Source organism: Archocentrus centrarchus, unplaced genomic scaffold, assembly GCF_007364275.1.
Source record: "Archocentrus centrarchus isolate MPI-CPG fArcCen1 unplaced genomic scaffold, fArcCen1 scaffold_83_ctg1, whole genome shotgun sequence".
Lineage (NCBI taxonomy): Eukaryota > Metazoa > Chordata > Actinopteri > Cichliformes > Cichlidae > Archocentrus > Archocentrus centrarchus.
In genome coordinates this window covers 365,911-386,213 of record NW_022060293.1, presented here as the reverse complement: position 1 = coordinate 386,213, position 20,303 = coordinate 365,911, and the positions used below count along the sequence as shown (strand labels likewise).

At 37.7% G+C, this 20,303-nt stretch overlaps 1 protein-coding gene across 1 annotated transcript in view; it reads left to right on the top strand.

Annotated features, from left to right (window-relative positions):
• pcdh11 (protocadherin 11) overlaps window positions 1-20,303 on the top strand; it is a 142,344-nt gene that overhangs the window by 51,334 nt on the left and 70,707 nt on the right. Inside the window, exon 4 of the mRNA XM_030725911.1 lies at window positions 4,180-4,239. Coding sequence (XP_030581771.1) covers window positions 4,180-4,239 — 60 coding nt within the window. The remainder of the gene's footprint in view (window positions 1-4,179; window positions 4,240-20,303) is intronic.

Sequence of the window (20,303 nt, the reverse complement as noted above, 5' to 3'; positions counted from 1 at the left end):
AGCTGATAGTAGAAAATCTTTTAAAAGCCTTTAGCTGCATCCACACAGGTAGCAGTTCACTTGTCTGCATGACTTTGAAGTTAACTTGCAGACTCTGGTTGTCTAGGTAACCCAGTAATGTATTTACTACAAGGCCATATGTCAATCAATGGTATACTGTGCTCTGGTTTATAGTTGCTTTCATTTCTCACCTCAGAGTTGGAAAAAAAGATATCTGGTCCATTCATGCCAGCAGCGCTTTTTTGTTTGTTTTTTGTTACTTGAAGTTGCTGAATCTCATTGACTTTCTGTGGTCAATGTGCATGGACACATCTTTTCATTTCATACACGCAGTTTCCTGGCGATCACTGAAATTTACTAACTGCCCAAACAGGTGCTGGGAGGTGTACATGGCTGCTGACTGGTGAGACTTGCTTTTAGAAGAACTTTGTTAAGCCCTACAATTCAAACTAAATAAATAAATATAATTTAAGCTACTCATTCTTTGGGCCAAAGAATGAAAGGACAATGAACTGAGGTGAAGTGGTCCTGTATATCAAAACCTTAAAAATCTTTGTGAGAGTCTGATCCCGGAGCCAAAGAGAGGAGGGAACATGTGAGAGCCCGCAGCTGAAAAGGTTTAACTGAAGCTTAACGTGTGTTCATTTTTTAAAAAATCTAACATACAATTAAAATGTTCAGAAATTATATAAATGACAAATAATGATTTATAAAAAAAAAAAAAAAACATTTATGATTTTTTTTGAAGTATCTTAATAGGCACATAAAGGCCCATTTCAAAGAAGAGTTGCTTTTGCCCGTAGTCTCAAATTTTTTTTAAGAAAAGAAAGGAAAAAACAAGAAAACTTTCATCTGAAACTTTTCAAAGTACGCTTGTTCCAAAGAAATTTAAGATTCTATGTGGGAAACTTTTCAACAGAGAGACAGACACCTCAGAGGTCCTCAGCTGGCACTTTCATTACTTTAACCTAAGACCATGATGGTGTTGGTCTGTGAAAGGAATAACACACACTGTGCATTTTCTTTTTTTTTTCTTTTTTTTTTCCCTAATTCCCACATGAAATAGTTTTCCTTAAAACAAGAATACTTCAGTGAGTTTCCAAAGATGGTCCAGCTCAACTTTTTTGTTTTTCTATTCAGGACAATCTGTTTTCATCTCTGCTAACATATGTTAACATCAATAAGACTTTTAACATGATAAACTTGCATTAGGCAACGCAGTGTGCTACTAGAACACAGGAGCACTGGTTGCTAAAATGGGCCACTGGACTCTTATGTAAATATACCATTAAAAACCTTCATGATGCATGATTCCATTATTCTAATAGACTCTAACAAATTCACTGCACTGGAAACCCCTGTGGCGTAACTGTTTGGCCTGCCACAGTGCATGTACGGCATCAAACACATTGACATTATTAAACTGATGTTTACTGTATTTTTTTTTTTTTACTCTAAAAGATCAGGCTGCTGGACAAAAGGCACCTTTTCACAACATTAACCATATGCTAATGTTGTTTATGTTTCTTCATTTCTTTGCTGTCGAGTCCCATAGCAGTGATAATACCTGTAAAGAGAAAAATGTGAACCCAATCAATTTAATGTGCAAACTGGGAGTGAGAACTCCCTCTGAAATCCTATATAAACGACAAAAGGAACGCATGCCTTCAGACTACAGCAATTGCAACACTTAGCACAAAAATTCATAAAAGTTTATTTATTTATTTATTGTTGTTTGTTTATTTTGATAAAAGACAATATACAGTAGCTGCTGTCCCATGCAACTTTTTACAGACTCGTTGCTGGTGTTAAATATTAAAATGAGCACATATTTATTGCAAAAAAAACCCAAAAACAACATTTTCTCCATTTCAAACTTTGCTTTGTACTATTTACACTTAAGTGTAGGGTTTAAATAATTTGCAAGTCATAGTATTTTGTTATTACTTTTATGCAGCTGTATCTACAAGAAAACTGTTTTATTTATTGAAGTAGAGAATTAAGACTTGTCCAAGTCTGTGGGCTGTTGAGTGAGCACAAGAATTACTAAGAAGAACGTAAAAGCAAAGCAGAAATGATTCCTGAAACATCACGGTGTTTCCAAGAAATCAGAAACATAAAATTCTATTTCATTTTCTTAGGAAAGTATAGCATTGTGCTCTCTGGGCCTCGTCAAATTACAATAACCAACCGTGCACTGTGAAAAGACAAAAACATCAATATGTGGTGTAATCCAAATCCCTCTGTTGCAAGCATTGTCAATATTCTTCTTTATCAGATGCAAAATGTCCCAGACAAAGGTGAGTTGAAAAATGACAGCCATTTTTAACTTCTATATGTTTTCGCTTATCGCTTCTCTCCCGATTACATCATCCCGTGTCTCTCCTGTAAATGAGTGGAGATGAGCTATTTGCAGGAGAAGCTGCATGGTTTTATTAATGAAAGCTTTGGCACAATGGCACAAGTGTAAAGTGGTGGTTAGCGTTACTTAAAGAATCCAACAGCAAAAGAAACAACTGCAGCTGTGAAAAATGTTGCTACATAAGTGTGTGCGTGAACAAGGAGGGAATTTTGATCATCTATGGTTGATGTAAAATATGAACAGGCAACTTTATTATAAGTTATATATTCAGCATATTTTGCTATGTATGCAAGGAAGAACATCAAGCAGTCTTTAATAATGATAATATTCTGTCTTTAACATTAACATTGTTGAACTTCCAATCAATTTGGAATACATACACACACACACACGCACAGAAGAATTTTCACAAAGATTTTTTTCCCTATTACCTTCATAGACTATACTAGAATAACTAGAAGTGTTAAAAGGAGCTTGAAATTTTACTCTAAGGTTCTGTGTGAGTTTTTTCTAAGTCATGCCTCGCTGTAGTTCACACTATAATTAATTGGGCTCCCTCTTTTTTTTTATCTACTTTTTTGTCGTTCCCTTCCAATTCTACAATATCCTGTAGAATCTAATATTCCCAATTTTGGAGGCAGTGTTTAGAATCAAGGTCATTCATTTCCCCCCACTGGAAACATGGAGAAGCAAATCCCATTTCCTGCTCCTATCAACAAAGAAAATAATTCATGTTTATTTGTCACATCAATTAAGATATCATGGTTATATTGCCTACTCAATCTGTAGGGAAAATTTTGTCTACTAATTCCACCGTCCCAGCAAGGCCCATTTATTCATTTATATTTCATGACCTGGTGTTTACGCTACAGTGAAAGCCTGGCTTTTTTTCTCCCGTCTCTCTCTCTCGCTTTCTCTCTTAGTTGCCTTGGCCAGAGAGGTGTTCTCCTTCTACGCTGCAATGAAATATAGATGTTAAGAGTCTGGAGAGTTGAGTGTCTCATCTGTCCTAGAGATACCATAAGGCAGCCATTAATAGTGTCACAGAGCATCAGACATACCACAGGCACATAATTGGAAATGAGGACATAACTGAAAGCACCTGCTTGAAAATCAACAGGGCCTTCCCAGGAGGCAGACCCTTGGTAGATTCCAAAAGAAGTTTTCTTAGCCCCTGTGCTTCCCTGCTGGGTCTGCTTCACCCATTGCTCTTTTCATTTCTCACTGAGGTCAGCTCAAGATGGCTTATTGTTTTTTTTTTGTTTGTTTGTTTTTTTTTTTTTATGATGGCATTGTGAGTATGCAAATACTTTGAATCTTTGCATAATCACAAGCAGCAGGACCATCTGTTGTTGGCTTGTTGACTTACCTTGTGTCTGCTTTTTAATGGTGTTTTCTTGTATCTGAGTGATGTATTGGTGTATTAACAATGTGATAATCATTTAACCGCAAAAAATGCAGCCGGGCGTGTATGAAAAAATCCCAACATATGTTCAGTGAAATCTTCAGACAAAGAAGGATTTGTAATCTTTGTGCAGGGATAGAAATAAGGGAAAATAAAAATCACTGCACTCACGTGACTCTGATAAGACAGTGCTGTCAAGATAAAGATTTAAAATGTGACATCAACAAATGCGGCGGTCTTGGATTACCGGGTGGTAAAGAGTGGAATTTGAGTGTCACTTAACCCCACTAAAAACATGCAGCTAAAGGCTAATGCTAAGGACTAGTAAATAAGCTGCAACTTTTATCACTGAAGATTTGCAAGGATATGCCTGCAATGAAAACACGTCGCTGATAATGTGTTTTTCTTGTAGAACCCGAGCCAGACACCAGAGAAGTCTTTTAACTCACCGCCCCCCATTTGTCCTCATAAGGTAAGCTCCAGCTTGCTTTCAGGCAAGAAATAAACAACATTATGTGAAATAATTGCAGATATTTTAAGAATGTGATGTTCTTATTAATCTGTGTTTCTGTCTATTTGCATTTGTAAATTAGCCGTATATTATGTCAAGACCCTTTTCATCTTTTCACATATCTGATGTTCCATTCACCATATCATTGCAAGAGTCTTTGCCAAATGATGTGCAAATGAATTTGTTCATCGTGGATTCGTAAAGAAACGATTTTCATTTCCAAAATAATCGTTTCATCTGTTTTCTATTCTTCCTCTGTGCATTCTACTAATCATTTGAGATTTATTTAACATGAGGCGAGAAGGGCAAATTTATTCAATGCTAATTAGTCTTGTACATGCACAGTCAAAGTCATCACTTCAATGTGATGGTCTCAAGTCTTCACCACACACTGACTGAAGTCATTCTCCCCTTCAACCCCTACTCCTGATGCATGACTCTTGCAAATGTGATAATGTGCCATCCAGTGAAATTCGCGCAATTTCAGTTCACTTAGCACCAAACGTGTCAAAAATGCCTGTGTCCTTTTCTGGATGAATGGGCGTTATGGTTGAGAGTGGCTTATTGCAAGAGTAGACCTTGGTAAAAGGAGCCTAAAAGATGGAAGCTGTCTGACAGCCTGTCATCAACTGTTCAAAGCCTAACACCGCTCTACATCCCTAATGCACAGCTAGCTGTCTGAGATGACTTTGGTGGCATTAGAATCTGTAGTGGGACAGTAAATAATAACAAAATAAGATACCCCTTCCTCCGGTCTGTCAGTGGGAAATCACAAAGAAAACAATAAACTACAGTTGCAGAGTAACACTGCACATCCATGTAAGACCCAAACATTTCATATTTGGGATGCTCCTGGTGAGAAATTACAGCCTGGCATAGTTTTAAAGCGATGTTACAGATGTTTTAATGTAAGAAGACATCTCTTTTGATTGCTCTACAGAGTATGTCTATGTCTTGTTTCCTCTGGACCCCATATTTCTCTCTCTCTTTCTCTCTTTCCATTTCTACACAGCTGATCAGGGCTGATGTAATGGGGGAACACTGTGGGTTTGCGGATAGTGTTATTCACGTTTTAGCTGTTAGCAGCTGAACATAATCTCCCTCTAGTCAGCTCACATTAGTCTCCATGATCCACACCAGCCCAATATGTGCAGCGAATGCAATGGGCCAGCTGGGGTAATTTAGTATGTCAGTCAGTTCAGGAGGCTGGTAAAATGAGTAAATGGCTGGATATGATTTATATGTAAAGAATATTCTGATTATAATGGCTCTCAGAATAGAATATCCACTGGCTTTTTAAACTTCTCTTCATCTGCATTGTGTGCATCCCCCAGATAGATAGCGAAATGAACAGAGGGCTTTTAAACTGACTACTCTGTGATTATATTAAGAATGTGAGAGTGAGAGAGCGAGGAAAGGGAGGAGAGGGAGGAGATCGGGTGCCCGAGCACTAAGTATATATAATTGCTTCTTGACACATTGGCCAAATTCTGCAGTGCCAGGATCTGAGCGAAGATGATTAACGGCTGTCCAAGTGGGTGGGCACTGCAGGTCGTTCCGGGCCTTTGGTTTCCATAGTGATTCTAGTCTAAAGGCCATATATTGCATAGTGAATATCCCAGAGGTCTACACATTGTTAAACTACAATTATAACTCACATCAAGAGCATTGTCTGTCCACTGCAAACTCTCTTATTCACCCACCAAGTGTCTTGCTGCGTTTTCCCTCTGCTCATCATTTATTTTCTCTTCTTATTTTCTTAAATTGTCTCCCCTAGCTGGTGAGAAGATAAAGAGTGAAATTTTTGCATTATGTGAATAATTGATGTGTGGGCTCACCTCGGAGCATCATCACACTACAGCAGTCAGGGTAAGAGGTGAGGGTAAGATCATATTTATGACATGAGGCTTCAGGCTGTAGAAAATTTGTTTCACAAGGTTTTTCCACAAGGTTTTCTTCGGAATCTACGGCACATCTACAGTATGGATAACAGCTTCTAATTATTGGACAATCTGATTGTAATAAAATGTGAACAGGTATGCACATGCTTATTTCTGTGCATAAACTTAAAATCACTTTTGTAACGCGGGTGGTAAACACACTTCTTGTGTGTCTGACAAGCTACTGCGTACAAGTGGCTCATTACAATTTTCCTTTTGATATCTGAGGTGGTTGTTTCAATGATAATAGTGTGTGTTTAAGCATGCCAAAGTATGTGTATGTCTTTGCGAACACCACAATTTAAATAGATGACAGATGGAGAGGACAAGGGAGGTGGGGGTGGGGATCAAGCACCTCTGACAATATGGGGCCTGCACTGCACCTTGTTCTTGCCAACTCTGAAATAGCTATGGTAAACTAAAGCCATGTGACTCCAGGATGCCATTTCACAGTTTTGTTTTCCTCACATTTCACAGTTTTATTTTCCACAAAAGAGAAAGCCTCTTGTGAAATGTCACATAACAATGTAAAAGTTGAGTGATGAGCATGCGAGAGAAACACCTTGCTTCTTGAAGGGTTGGGCTTTATCCTGTGAAGTTTGACAAAGGCATGAATGTAAATGCGCTGATGGATACAGATAAAATTCTGTGTGCGGGAGCTTTTTAAAGCTAAGGAAAGGCCACCAAATAGCACATTTCGATGGTGATTCATGCTGTATAATGAAAGGAAATCCCTCAGGCGTCCAAACAAAAGGCTTGTCATACAGCAATTAAGCTTTGTTATTTGCATCAAGCAGACTATGTATAAGTAATATATCTTCCTAAAGATGTAGATCCACATCCTTGCACATGCAAGTGCACAGACAAACACAGTCAGTCACTCAACCCCAATTCATTTGAGGTAAATATAATCTCAGAAGACAAGTAGCAACAACCCACGGCTCCATCAAGGTGCCTGGGGTTGCATTGGTGGCCATCGTCAAGCAAATAATGCTTTGTGACTGAAAAAAAGGCAATCCAAAAGGTCATTTGTGACCTCTGGGACCAGTGCTGTGCAGCATCTGTCACTAGCAAGCACCACATGTCTGTGTCAAATGGCAAAAGGTATGTGGTGCAGCCAGCCCGTCATGTAATAAAGGCAGTAGGCCTCTATATACATAACATCACAGTCACAGTTGTGTTAAAAGGGCTGCACAGTATCCTGGTTTATCCTGGTTTATCTTATATGCACCATAGTACAAATGACTGGATGGAAAATTTGAAGCTTCCACAATGTGAGTAACATTATTAAATATACACACTTTTTAAGCTCATACTTGGCATGTCCTGTGACTAAATATGACTAAATTCCCATTTATATGCATGTTCTTTGGAAATTTCACTGGAAAAAATAATATAAAAACATACAATTTATAGATTTTTGTTTTTACATACTGTAAGCTACAGCTATAAGTATTTGACATGACACTAATGTAACCCCTCATGTTGGGCCATCCCTTTCATGTAATGAGGTTTAGGTAACTTTCAATAGAAATATGGCTATCCTCCATGTCTGATGTTATTTCACTTGTCACACAATTTCTGCAACAGCAGTTAATGGTATCAAATATTCAGGGTAAAATGATGAAGGAATATATAATCGATGCTTTCCTTTCAGCCAACTTGCAATTCTCATATATCTGCATCAGACCACACCTCTGTGTGGAACAAATCAATAATATTCCATTTCTAACCAAATTTTTCTTTTTGAATAGCGAAATCCAATCTTTATGGACACAGTAACAAATTGGATATCCCGACAGTCACATTAGGAAAAGAAACAGAAACACAGAGAGGACATGGGTTGGTCTGTAAAATATTTACCATGCATATCGTGTGATGAAATTGCGTACCTCACAAATTTCATTCTGAATTCTCTCAAAGTGCAAATGAGGCTGAGTTCTGTTAGTATATTTCCCACATCCCCTGCACTGTACTCTCTCACATGCTGGCTGTCCTCTCCTCTCACTTGCCACATATCTCCCTCCCCACACCCAGCTAAACCAATCAGGGATTTGAGGGCCTCGCCTCCAATCAATTACGACCCAAATCAGTGCAGAGGCCTTTGATATAGAATCATTTGTCAAATCAGTGCAGATGGCTGGGGGCAGGTACCCCTGTGCTATAGGCCATATCCATGTGGAAATCTCTGCTCAGGGTGGGCTCTCCTGATGCTCCCCAACCTATTAATGGGAAGTCATTGTGTGCCAGGACTGCAGTCCGGCTGCCTGGTCTCGTAGATTGCTAATGTTTAAGCATCTTATTCTGACCAGTGGATAATACCAAATGATTTGGACTACTTTTAATATGATTTTCATGGATCCTACTTGAAGTTTTCATATGGACTGCACACCTACTGCAGGAGTACCCAAGGTGCATTTTTAAATATAAAATTATCACATGCGACCTACTGTGACAAAAAAGACTTTAGTACACGAGCCAACTCACTGAAAATGGTGTCCCAGAAATACCCGACAGAAATTCATATTTTCATCATGTTTACTTGTGCACATGTTTTGAACATTTGAAGAAAAAACATCTGGTTAAAACTGCACATCTGAAGTGAAAAAAACGTTTGCCATTAGTGCCATTTGATATCTTCCTAGGAGAAGACAGATAGTGTATATACAATGCATACAAGGTATTTTATTTTGAAATGCCAGGATTTTTTCAAAGCCTCTGTGAAGCTCCTTGTGATAGCTTGGAACAATTATTTTGATATTCCGGAATATATCATGCAAGGGTTATTCCAACTAACAGAGTTCCTTCTTCTCGCAGTATCTGTTGTAGGTTGTTGTTTAAAAGTTTAAAAGGCATGTGAGCTCCTTTAAATACCTAGGAGCTTTCATTTTTACAATCCAGCACACTTCTGGTACAGTAACACACTGGTATCATGAGGGAAGCCATGATGGATGGTCAGTACTACATTGGATCAGAACTGCCATCTAAACCAATCCCCGGCCTACCACCACCTACTCTTTGTATCCAATCTCACACCAACCATGATAGATGTTTTTGGAAGACCTTTTACAGTGTGTGAAGACCAGTATACATAGAAGTTAGGTGATTAAAAACCTGCATTTTTACTTATATCACAATACACACTGAATTTGTGTTTTTTTTTTTTTTGTTTTTTTTTTTAATTGAATGAACATAACCCCAGTCTGATAATTTTAATCATTTGTGACATTTTATTTATACTTTTTTGCTTATAATGTGTATGTCCACCATTTTTTCTTTTATTAATACAGATTCAATCCTCCTAGGCATGAAAAAAGCACTGTGCAAAAAAAAAAAAAAGCTCTACAAAGTATAATCTTGAGTTTTTGAGCTATTTTACAAGCAGTCGTTTTCTTGGAAACCAGTTGTAGCGGTTGGCTTCACGCAATATCCTTTGTACAGTACTGTCTGAACATCAGTGAAATAACAGTTTCCAAGAATAATCCTTTAGCCAAGCCAGGAGCACTCACCTGTTTTTGAAAGCACATGTTTAAATGTTTTTTTTGGCATCGTCATTTAAGGACACTTATAGCTCTTTCTATACTTTGTAACTACTGCTGTTGGTGTGTTTTGGTTATGAGTTCTGCATATGCTTTACACAGATTGGATTCTTACTTTGTCACAGAGTTGCCTGCGATATGGAACCATGTGGCAACAGACAAACATGCCCAACTTCATGAAGCTGTTGTAATCACAGTCACATATATTCCCTTATAACTTTGTATTTACACTTAATCTGGAACTGGAAATTGTATGTGTAATCACATGTGTGGCAGTGGTCAGAAGTAAAATGACCTTGTCCTCACCTTTATACTCACCTGTATTGTATTGTGGTTGTACTTTGCATTTTTTTAGTGTAGTCTCTGGTTTTAATTAGACATGAGATCAAATATTCTACACTTCAACTTAAAAAATAATTAAAATATTGAAAGCTGATGCAAGTATTGTTCTTTTTAAATTATTGGACAATTTCACAGGAGTTTAATTTTTTTGTGCATTGCAACAGCAACACTGAAGCAACAAGATGTTGTCACAATTGTTTGTCATTAGAAGAAAAAAAAAAAGTGGTGCGGTTAGATTTTCATGTTTAATGACTTAAACACAGCGTTAGAGGCTTCATTAGTTAGCGCATTGGTGCAAACTAGATTGTCTAGGAACAGAACAGAACAGAAAAGTTAAAGCAAACAGGACTTGTGTCCTTATGTGATCTGACTTTTCCACTGGAATTAAATTATGAAAGCCTAAAAGAACATAAATAAATGTGAGGGGAAAAAAAAAAAAAAACTCCTCAAAATCCAGAATGTTCAATTTATAGCTGAACATTAATCATCAAAAGCTCAGCATTCATGGGTATGGTTTAAGTTTGAAGGGGGAAAAAAAAAAGGTTCTTTTAATGATTTTATTTATGAGAGAAGTATTATTCACTGCCTTCAAGTTTCAGTGATGTATCCTTACCTCCTATTTTTCCGCCCTAAGATTATGAATCAATGCAGTGCACTGGGATGTCATGGATGCCAGCCCTCAGTTCTCTGTGCAAGAATAAGACAAGTTCCCTCTCGTATTTGAGGCACATTGAATATGTCTTCAGATCAACACAGCACAACTGTTTCCCTGGCAGACAGAACAAAGATCACAGGAATCAGAAATGCAAAATAAATGTTTAAAAAAAATAAATAAATAAATAAAAGCAAAAGCAAACAGCCTTATCCTTAAAGTGGGAGTTTTGAGCACTGCACACACATTCTACCCCAAAACTGCTCTTGCAGCAATCAGCATAATCATCAGCCTGCTGCATTCTCAGATAAGCTAGTGGGTGCATTATCTGTCCTCCAGCTTCACAATTTTAGTCATCATACAAGCAACACTTTCATTGTAGGTGGTAATCAAGCTGCATTTCTAATTCATGTTAATATTTCACATGTTTTCTTGAATGTCCACCCTTATTCATTTCATGAGGTATTATTTAAGGTTTACACATAACTAGTAAACTCACCCACAATGTTAAATTAGCAAATGTTTTGCCAAGAATATCCCATCATTCTATGGGAGACGTATTCCGGTGCCTCTCTGACTTGTTTTAATACACTGTAGTTTGTGCACCACTGCCAACAGACAAAGAGAATGACATTTCTTACATTCTCCGCAATTGTAAAGCAGACATATGTGTATTTATATTATGACACAGATTTCGTGATCTCTGAAATGCCTGATATTACTTAAGACAGAAGAGAATAAAAACCAACAAATGAAAGAAGAAAAATGCAGTTAGGAAATGATTACAAGCATGTAAGCTCGCTAGGCAAGAACAAGCTGCATTGCTCAGGATATTTTTCTCACCCTCTGCCTTTGCATATTTCACACTGGCATAGTCTTTTGAGATGTAAGTCATACTGAGAGAATTTGACTCTGCATGCTAAAAAGGCATAAATACAGGGGAAAAACATAACCAGCAGATGACCTTATTACACTCAGTATGTAACATGCAGTAGCAATATTGCCTTTATTTGTCATTATTACCACCCGCAATTACTGTGAGTAGGAGGAATATTAAATTGACAAAGAGGGCCCCTGACTAAATGTTAAGGAGCTCTCCTGTCATGTGAGACACATCCCTGCCGTTCTGAGTGGGCTGATATGACTGTGTTTTACTACTTATGGATATTCAATGGAAGAGCACAGAGCAGGTCTTGCCGTAATAAGGCATTTACCAATGCAGAGTAGCACTGTGCGCTGTGAGAACATATGTTAATGCACTTGGCTGTGGCCAGAGAAACAGTGAGAGGTTTGGAAAAAAAAAAAAAACACATGGGACTAGCCTCCTGGAGCACACACAGCCTTCTACAAAGATATTAATATGACTCAGTGGTGGAAGAGGAGGAAAAATTACCCTGGCAGTGAGGAGAAGTTTGTTTTCATGATGGTGATGGACCCCAATTGAGTGAAGCAGACTGGGGAAGAGAGGCTATTCTGTGTTGGATAGCTTTTGAATTACATCAGCGGCACACCTCTAACTGCCTGCCTTGCCAAAGAAGCTAACATCAATCTATTTGGGGAATATATGCATGAAAGAAATAGGAATAAGTTTATGAAAATAGTCTCTGATTTATCAAGACTTTTCTGCTGACTTTTGGTCATTTTTGAGATGTGACTGTCTAGGCTGTAAATAGAAGTAGGATTCCACCTAAATCCAGATTTTGTCATCTGAATCTGTTTTGGCTGTCCTCTGTAACAATTAGACAAACAATGTCAAGCTGCCATATCCATTTGTTCTAATAATGAGTCAGGTGGCACACATGTGTTTCTGTTGAAATCAAGTTCTTTTGGCTTTATTTTTCATTTGACTTCAAACATGCAAAAGCATAAAGATAGTGAGATTTAAAAAAACAAATTAATGCACTTCACAAGACCTCCTGTTAAATAATTGGCATATTGCATTTTTATGCAACTTACTAGTTTAAGCAGTTTACCATGTTTACTGTTGGTAAATCTTATGCAAATTTGTGCTCATAGAGTTTGCATTTCACTTTTCAAGGTTCTCCGAAAGTGCAAAATGTTGCTGTGCCTCTACTCTAGCCTGGCTCGTTAGCTGGTAACCTTTACTGTTCGGGGCAACTCTACCGTGATGAGGGGGAGGCAAAAAGACACCATCACAATGTTGCACGAATCAGGCCTTTGTTTTCTTTTTCACAGGGCAGTGTACAAATGGTACAAAACATTTGGATATCCGTTACACTAAAACTCCGTCACAATCAAGCACCTTGTGACTCTTTACACTAACTTCATCGTGGCTATGTCCTGTTTACATACTCATATCCTACTACACTGCACCTACCTTCCTTGAAGGGAAAAAGGTTTTTCATTATAAAAGTATCACTTTAACACAAACTGAATCCTTTCTGATCAGTTCATCTCAAGCACAGCACTTGTGACCTTTGACTGAGGCTTTAAGGCACTAACTGTAAGTTACGAACTCTACATAGACGGTACCACGAGAAATCGTAGTGCCTGACACCACATTTAATTCAGCTTCTAATGTTTCTAACAACTGCAAATGACAAATATTTGTCTTGCTTGGCTTTCATATTCATCTTGATTACCTAACAAAATATTGATGAAGTTCACACTGGGCTCACAAGAAGTAGTATCTTCTTGAATATTATGTATATTAAGTTGCAGTACTCTGATAGAAGTAGTCAGGGTTATACTTCTGCTCCAAGTGCTTTGGGTGATAATGTAATTAAGCTCTAAATTATGGTTTTCTTACTGAGTATACAATCCCCTTCTCTAAAAATATATCGAGTGACCTTTCTGTTCTCTAGGTTCCATTACCTTTTCAGTAGGAAAAGAAAAAAACATTGTTTCTGTGTCATAGGCTTTTATGAGATGCACCATCTCTATAGGTTTCATCAGCAGTAATAAGCTTATGTTGAAAAAGATGAATACATTAGTGAAAAAATATATTTACAATATCAGAACTCTGAACTGACCTCCACACTGTTATAACTGTAGTCTTTGGGTTGTATTAAACCTTCATGAGCTGCTTGTGCTTCATACTTATTATGGTATTGTTTGTAATGTGGAATTAAAAAAAAAGAAACAACTTTGTTGGTAGTTATTCTGGAATACAGTAAGCCATTCACAAGTAAAAGTTGATATCTACTAAGTAACAACAGTGAATTTTTGGTGTTAAAACCTGCACTGTTGTTCTAGCTGCACAAAAATAATACTGTTATCCCCATGCTAAATTTGATCACTTAAGATATAAATTGATTTCTGTGTAGAGAACAGATTATATATAACTGGAACAGGAAAAAAAAATGAAGTCTTTTTAAAATGAGACCTGTCAACATTTCAGCAGAGAGAAGGCTATTATTCTCAGTGAGATTAATAAAGCATTATCACTTCTTGTTGTGGGGTTCTCACTGAAATTTATAACAAGGCCACTGTCAGCTAATGTTTCACGAGCTTCGTTGTCTAATCCTTATGGCTGTTGTAATATGTGAAGAATGACATTGAATACATTTTCAAAACCCAGCGGCTACACCAAGTAACATTATAGCTACCGTTTGGCTATCAGCAGTGTCTTTAAATTTAAGACAGAAGCATCTTCCACTTTTAGGAGACCAGTACCATAAATTTAGTGACAGTCATTAATCATTATCATCACTGGGCTTCATGTTTGTCAGAGAATGACAGTGATTCAGGCTCTTTTCTCCAAACCTGAGCTTGTGATTCACTGTGTATTTGCACATCCCAGTCTTTGGATAATGCTTCCATAAGTGTCAATGAGGAAAACTGTCAAATGTTTCAATAGGAGAGAGATCAAATGGGTGAACAGCTCATATTACAGCAGGATTTTGATAAAGTGAAGTTATGACACATCAGTGGGTCTTTCCATTCTCTTTTTCATGTTTTCCCCTTGACAGTTCACTTTATTAGATAAACCTCCCTGTTAATGCAGCTCCCTCCCCCAGACAGTGATTCAAGCCCTTGTGACTCACTATGGAGGCAGACAGGACATGCAGACAGGGCTGAACAGTTCAATTAAAGGTGTAGGGTCCACACGTGTGTCACCAACATGTAAATATGCTTAACTTTATTCCAGCAAAATGATGCACCAGTTTTTGTATTAGAATAAAAACCATTAGACCAATGGACAAAATGCTGAACTGGATACCATATTGTAGAGCTCTCAGTAGACATGGTGAATAAAACTGTCTTTTTAGTCAGTTTAGTGGACAAATCTTGACAATTCTTCAGACCATGACAACCTTAACATCATGCCACTGGCTAGTAGTAGAAAATGGCTCTCAATACATATAACATGAGTTTTTTCAGCAACAATATTACAGATAATAGCACACTAGGGACTCATGACTAGTGTTTCTAAAGCACTTAACTTTTTTTTCTGTCTATTCTTTCATATTATGTTTGAGCCAGCAGCAAAATCTTCATTTTCTTGTAGCAAATAATATTGTAATAATGCAGAGACTGTGAGAGACATATAAAGGCCTGGATGTTATTATGCATTAGTAAGATTGTTATCATCCATTGCGACAGCACCAGCCAACATGCTATCACCAAACATGGGAAGAATTAAGTCAAGGCAAGGTGCAGGAGGTGGAAAGCGTTTATCACAGTAGGACAGTAGCACATTCTCTCACATGCTCAGTTTTCCAGTGATGAATTTATAACCAAACCAAGTATGGATCATGTATGTTGTATTATAGTTATATCAACACTGTTTTAAATGCCAGTGAAAAAAAAATATATTACAATAGCAGAATAATATCCATTTTGCCACTGTAGCTAAAGCAACTTCAGTAATCATAATGGAATGTTTATTGTTTTAGCTTTTTACTACTACTATTGTAGTAGTAAATCTAATATTTTTATGTATGTGAAAGATAAACACAAAACAAAAGGATGGATTACTTTTATACCTTTAGCCAGTGGCCTTACACCATGACATGCAGGGCAGGCAGTGTTTGTGAAACTAAATCTACAAATTACAACAAACTTTGCTTTGCTTGCCTTTCAGTGCATGACATTGCCATTAGCCGGTGTAAATATATCTAGGGTCTAACTCCAAGTGTTGGTGGTAAGAAAGAGCAAGGTATACTATATTGCCAAAAATATTTACTCACCCATCCAAATCAATGAATTCAGGTATTTCAATCACTTCCATGGCCACGTGTGTATAAAATCAAGTACCTAGGCGTGCAGATTGCTTCTGCAAACAGTTGTGAAAGAATGGGTCGCTCTCAGGAGCTCAGTGAATTCAGGTATGTTTCAGCATACCAAGACATTTTGGACAATTTCATTCTCCCAACTTTGTAGGAACAGTTTGGGGATGGCCCCTTCCTGTTCCAACATGACTGTGTACCAGTGCGGAAAGCAAAGACCATAAAGACATGGATGAGCATGTTTGGTGTGATTTCACGTGACCTACACAGAGTCCTGACCTCAACCCGATAAACCACCCTTGGGATGAATTCGAGTGGAGACTCTGAGCCAGGCCTTCTCGTTTAACATCAGTGTCTGACCTCACAAATGTGCCTCTGGAAAAATGGTCAGAAATTCCTATAAATACACTCCTAAACCTTGTGGAAAACCTTCCCAGAAGAGTTGAAGTTCTGACATCATATTAAACATTATGGATTAAGAATGAGATGTCACTCAAGTTCATATGCGTCTGAAGGCAGATGAATAAATACTTTTGGCAATATAGTTTAGGTTTTCAGTGCTATAAATACTTGATATTGAAGGGAAACAAAAGGAAGATTGAGTTAAAGCAGAAAAATGACTTTTCTACAAGCTTTATGTATATTTATGATATTCTTGTTCCCATAAATATAGCTAACATTATTGCTGACCAGCTACAATTCTGTCTCATTGTTTTTTCTTTCTCTTTTTTTTTTTTTAAAGAAGGGAGTTTTCTTGCAAGAAAATGTGTCATTGTCTCAAGACGGTTCCAGGAAATTACTTTACTTTACTCCAGTGGTCTGTAGAGTCCCCAGATCACAGTCTAATAAAACATTTTTATGATGAGGTGAAATGGGATGTTCATAGCATCTGCAACAACAAAAAACTGCAAAAACTTCAGGTCAGAATAGATCAAAATCTCAATGTAATATCTCTAGCAACTTACTGAATCATACCTTAAAAAAAGAGGGGGGGGGGGGGGGGGGGGCAACTCTGAGGGTCAAAAGAGGACCCTATTACTTAGGTGTACTTAAAATTGTCAATGAAAGTATTTACAATAGTAGTAAAGAACTTGACTTCAGTCAGAGACCTCAGGCTGAAATATTCATTCCTTTCCTTGACTTCTTAGCATAGACACCATGACATCCTAAATTTGCATAGCAGTAAAGATCAATGTAGCTCTTGGAGGCTGGTGTGACACTTATTCAAAACAGCTCCTCTTTTTTCCCTAGTGTAGTCTGGAGCAAAAGGAGGTGAGAAGGCAGTGAGTGATGTGGGTAAAGAAAGCCAGACACTTCCTCAACTGTAGTCAACCTCAAAGAGCATTTTGTCATGTAGCTTCACTTGGTAAAGTACCTGCAACCCTCTTCACATCACTGCTGAATCAAGGTGTGTTTCACACTGTTTGATGCTGTTTGATGCCAGTTGAAATTTGGAGGAAAAAAAAAGTAACGACAAAATAATAAAAAAAAAAAACACCTTTAAAACTGGCATAGCATTTTTTAAAATCTTTTTAAACACATGAATGATTTTTGGTAAGTGGCAATTATTAAGTTAGATGTCACTGCATTTTGAAGGATGTCCTTCAAGCTGTACCTGATTTCAAGGGACAGCTTGACAAAGCTCACTTTGAATTTGGTTGAAAGCACGTCTAATTGAATTTTGATACGTAATTAAATCAAGCAATAAATCAGCGCAGATCCCACTGCAACCGACAATTCAACACTCCTGAGCACCACAAGCTAATTATGATGAAGTTATTATCTCAGCCAAAGGGAGTTCTCTGAATGGCTCCTTCTGCATCATGTAGATTCTTTTCAACTAGAATGTACTCAACCTTGAGAAAAGGGCATCTCTCATAATAGATCCAAAAGATCCTATAAATTTTACTTGCTCTCTGGGTAATGTATCCTTGTCGCAACATTGTCCCACTCAAAGCCAGATGATTTCTTTGAACAGTCATATCAGTGGGATGTTTTTGACTCACTTCTACACATTCGCACATTAATAAGCCGAGTTAGAAATTATCCGATATAAGTGAGCGATTACAGCTGGTAGTAATTTCTGTCAATAATCCCTTGATGTGTAGGAAGTGGCTATATTGATTTAACATGGATTTAGAGCATCATCCTCATCATCTGTTTCCCACCCTCACATGGTTAATCAATTATATCCCCTGAGATTTAAGTATGCTTTAGATGCCATGCACTGCGCATGTAATCTTGTGACATAAGGTATTAAATGAAGTCTAATTATAACTTTGCAGCTATGTGTCATATCATACTCTTTTAATACCTTCCCTAAGAAGACAAATTGGTGTGTCAGTAAAGTGGGGAGCTGCATTTTGATTTAGTGAAAAACAAAATGCAGAGGCTTGTTAAGACTGTCACATGATCCTTGTAAACAAATATGCATAACATTTTTTAATGTATTTTAATCATCAATCATCTGCTTGAATCTGAGATTCAAGAACCTAAAGAAATGAAAAAGGGCAAAATTCACCAACTCCCCAGACAACCATACTAGTTCTAGCTCATATGGTTTTCATAAATGAATCCTCTGCCACAATTACTGGAGTAGCCTCCTTCTGCATAATTTGATGAGCAAAGAGAACATTGATGAACTTTTTTAATTATTATGCCGCTTGGGATTCTGACACAAACGCCACAGAGAGGGAGGGGGTCCACCACGATAGCTGCCAAGGAGCTTTTTTTTTCCCTTTCTCTCTTTTCCTCTTCCCACATCACCTTTTTTAATTCACCCAATTTGTTGGCCCAAATGAAACAGCAAAAGGTTAGAGTGTGGAGTAATTAACAGCAGCTAGCTTAATGAAATCAGGAGGGGCTGGTACACTGGGAGGATCAATGCCTCACTAAGAGTGAAGCAAGAAGGAGGATTGTCCAGGGGAAACACACACATATACGGACCACTTAATAATAATAAGCTGATTAAAAGGCAACATGGTGTCCACTTGTAAATCAAAACCGGTTCGAACATACAGTGACATTATTGCTGTTTAGTAATTGTGTTAAAGGAAAGTTGCTCCTTATGCACACTCAAGAAGTTTACAGGATTTACGCCGCTCTCTGTGGTTTGCTGAGAGGGTTTCCCTTTAATGAATGTCAATAGTACATCAATACACTTTGGACAACTGAACACTAGTGCAGAGGGAAATGGTTATTCTATTTATCTAAGGCTACACTTAAGTATATTGAAGACTTTATTAGCCTCTTTTGATGAGGAGGTGTTTTGTTTTGCAACCGTTTTATTATGCTGTCTAAGACATGCTGTGTTTGCCAGATATATAAGGGATGTAAACTTGAACTCTGCTCACTTTGTCTTAGCTGAGACATTCGTGTCTTTTGTGTCTGTGCACATGAACAGATGGCATCCGCATCAGTTTTCCACTGTGAATATTAGTGTTATGTAAGCATGTGTCCATGTGTGTATCAGTGTTTTGAGGCCACCTGACAATTGTCAATTTGCTCTTTTTGATAAATTCAGACACTTCCATCTCTTCCACGGGGAAAGCACTTGATAGCGGGCCATGTGCTTTTCTCCCACCCGCTCTAAAAAGTTTAAGTAATAGACCATGGCACATTTTTTCGAATACTGCAATCTTGTCAAAGTCCCGCCTGACCATTATTTTCACAGACTTCATGCAGTGAGATTGGCTGAATTGCACCAGACCCCGTGTGTTTCACCAAGGAACCTTAAGTTGCAGTCAAAACAAATGTGAAATATACAAGTTAAGAGACCATGGCCAACTAGCAAGGTTCCCGTCTCTTTGGCTTGCTCTGTGCTTTTCCCTACCTTCAAAGGTATTTACACTATGAAATAAACTGTTATGTGGGAGGCTGTAAAGATGGGAGCAGCAGATCTCATTAGTGTTAAACTATTAGGAGCATGAGGACCCCAGGGATAGGGGTTTTAAGGCTTTCACTGTAGCTTGAAGTTATCACATCATATGCTCTTTAAAAATGTTTTCACAAACTGCAGTGAGGAAGTTTTTTTTTTTTTCTTCCTTTTTTTTCATGCACTTTGAAGTTGTTGCTAATGGAACATACTCAGCAAAGCTTGTTATTGTGGTACTGTGTTTTAATTGCTGACATATTACAGAGGTCATAATTGAGCTTGGACCTCTGTGCCAGGAAGCTCACAGAGGTCAAGGAAAAAGTCACAAAAATGCTGGATAACAGGAGTCAAGGATTTGATTGGCATTGTGTTTAAGGATGCCTATCTGTGGAAAATGTTTGTGTATAAATAAATTATATATATGTGCGTTCATTTAAGTACAATGGCTACCAGCTGTGTTTCTGTGGTTTCTAAGTGCACATGAAT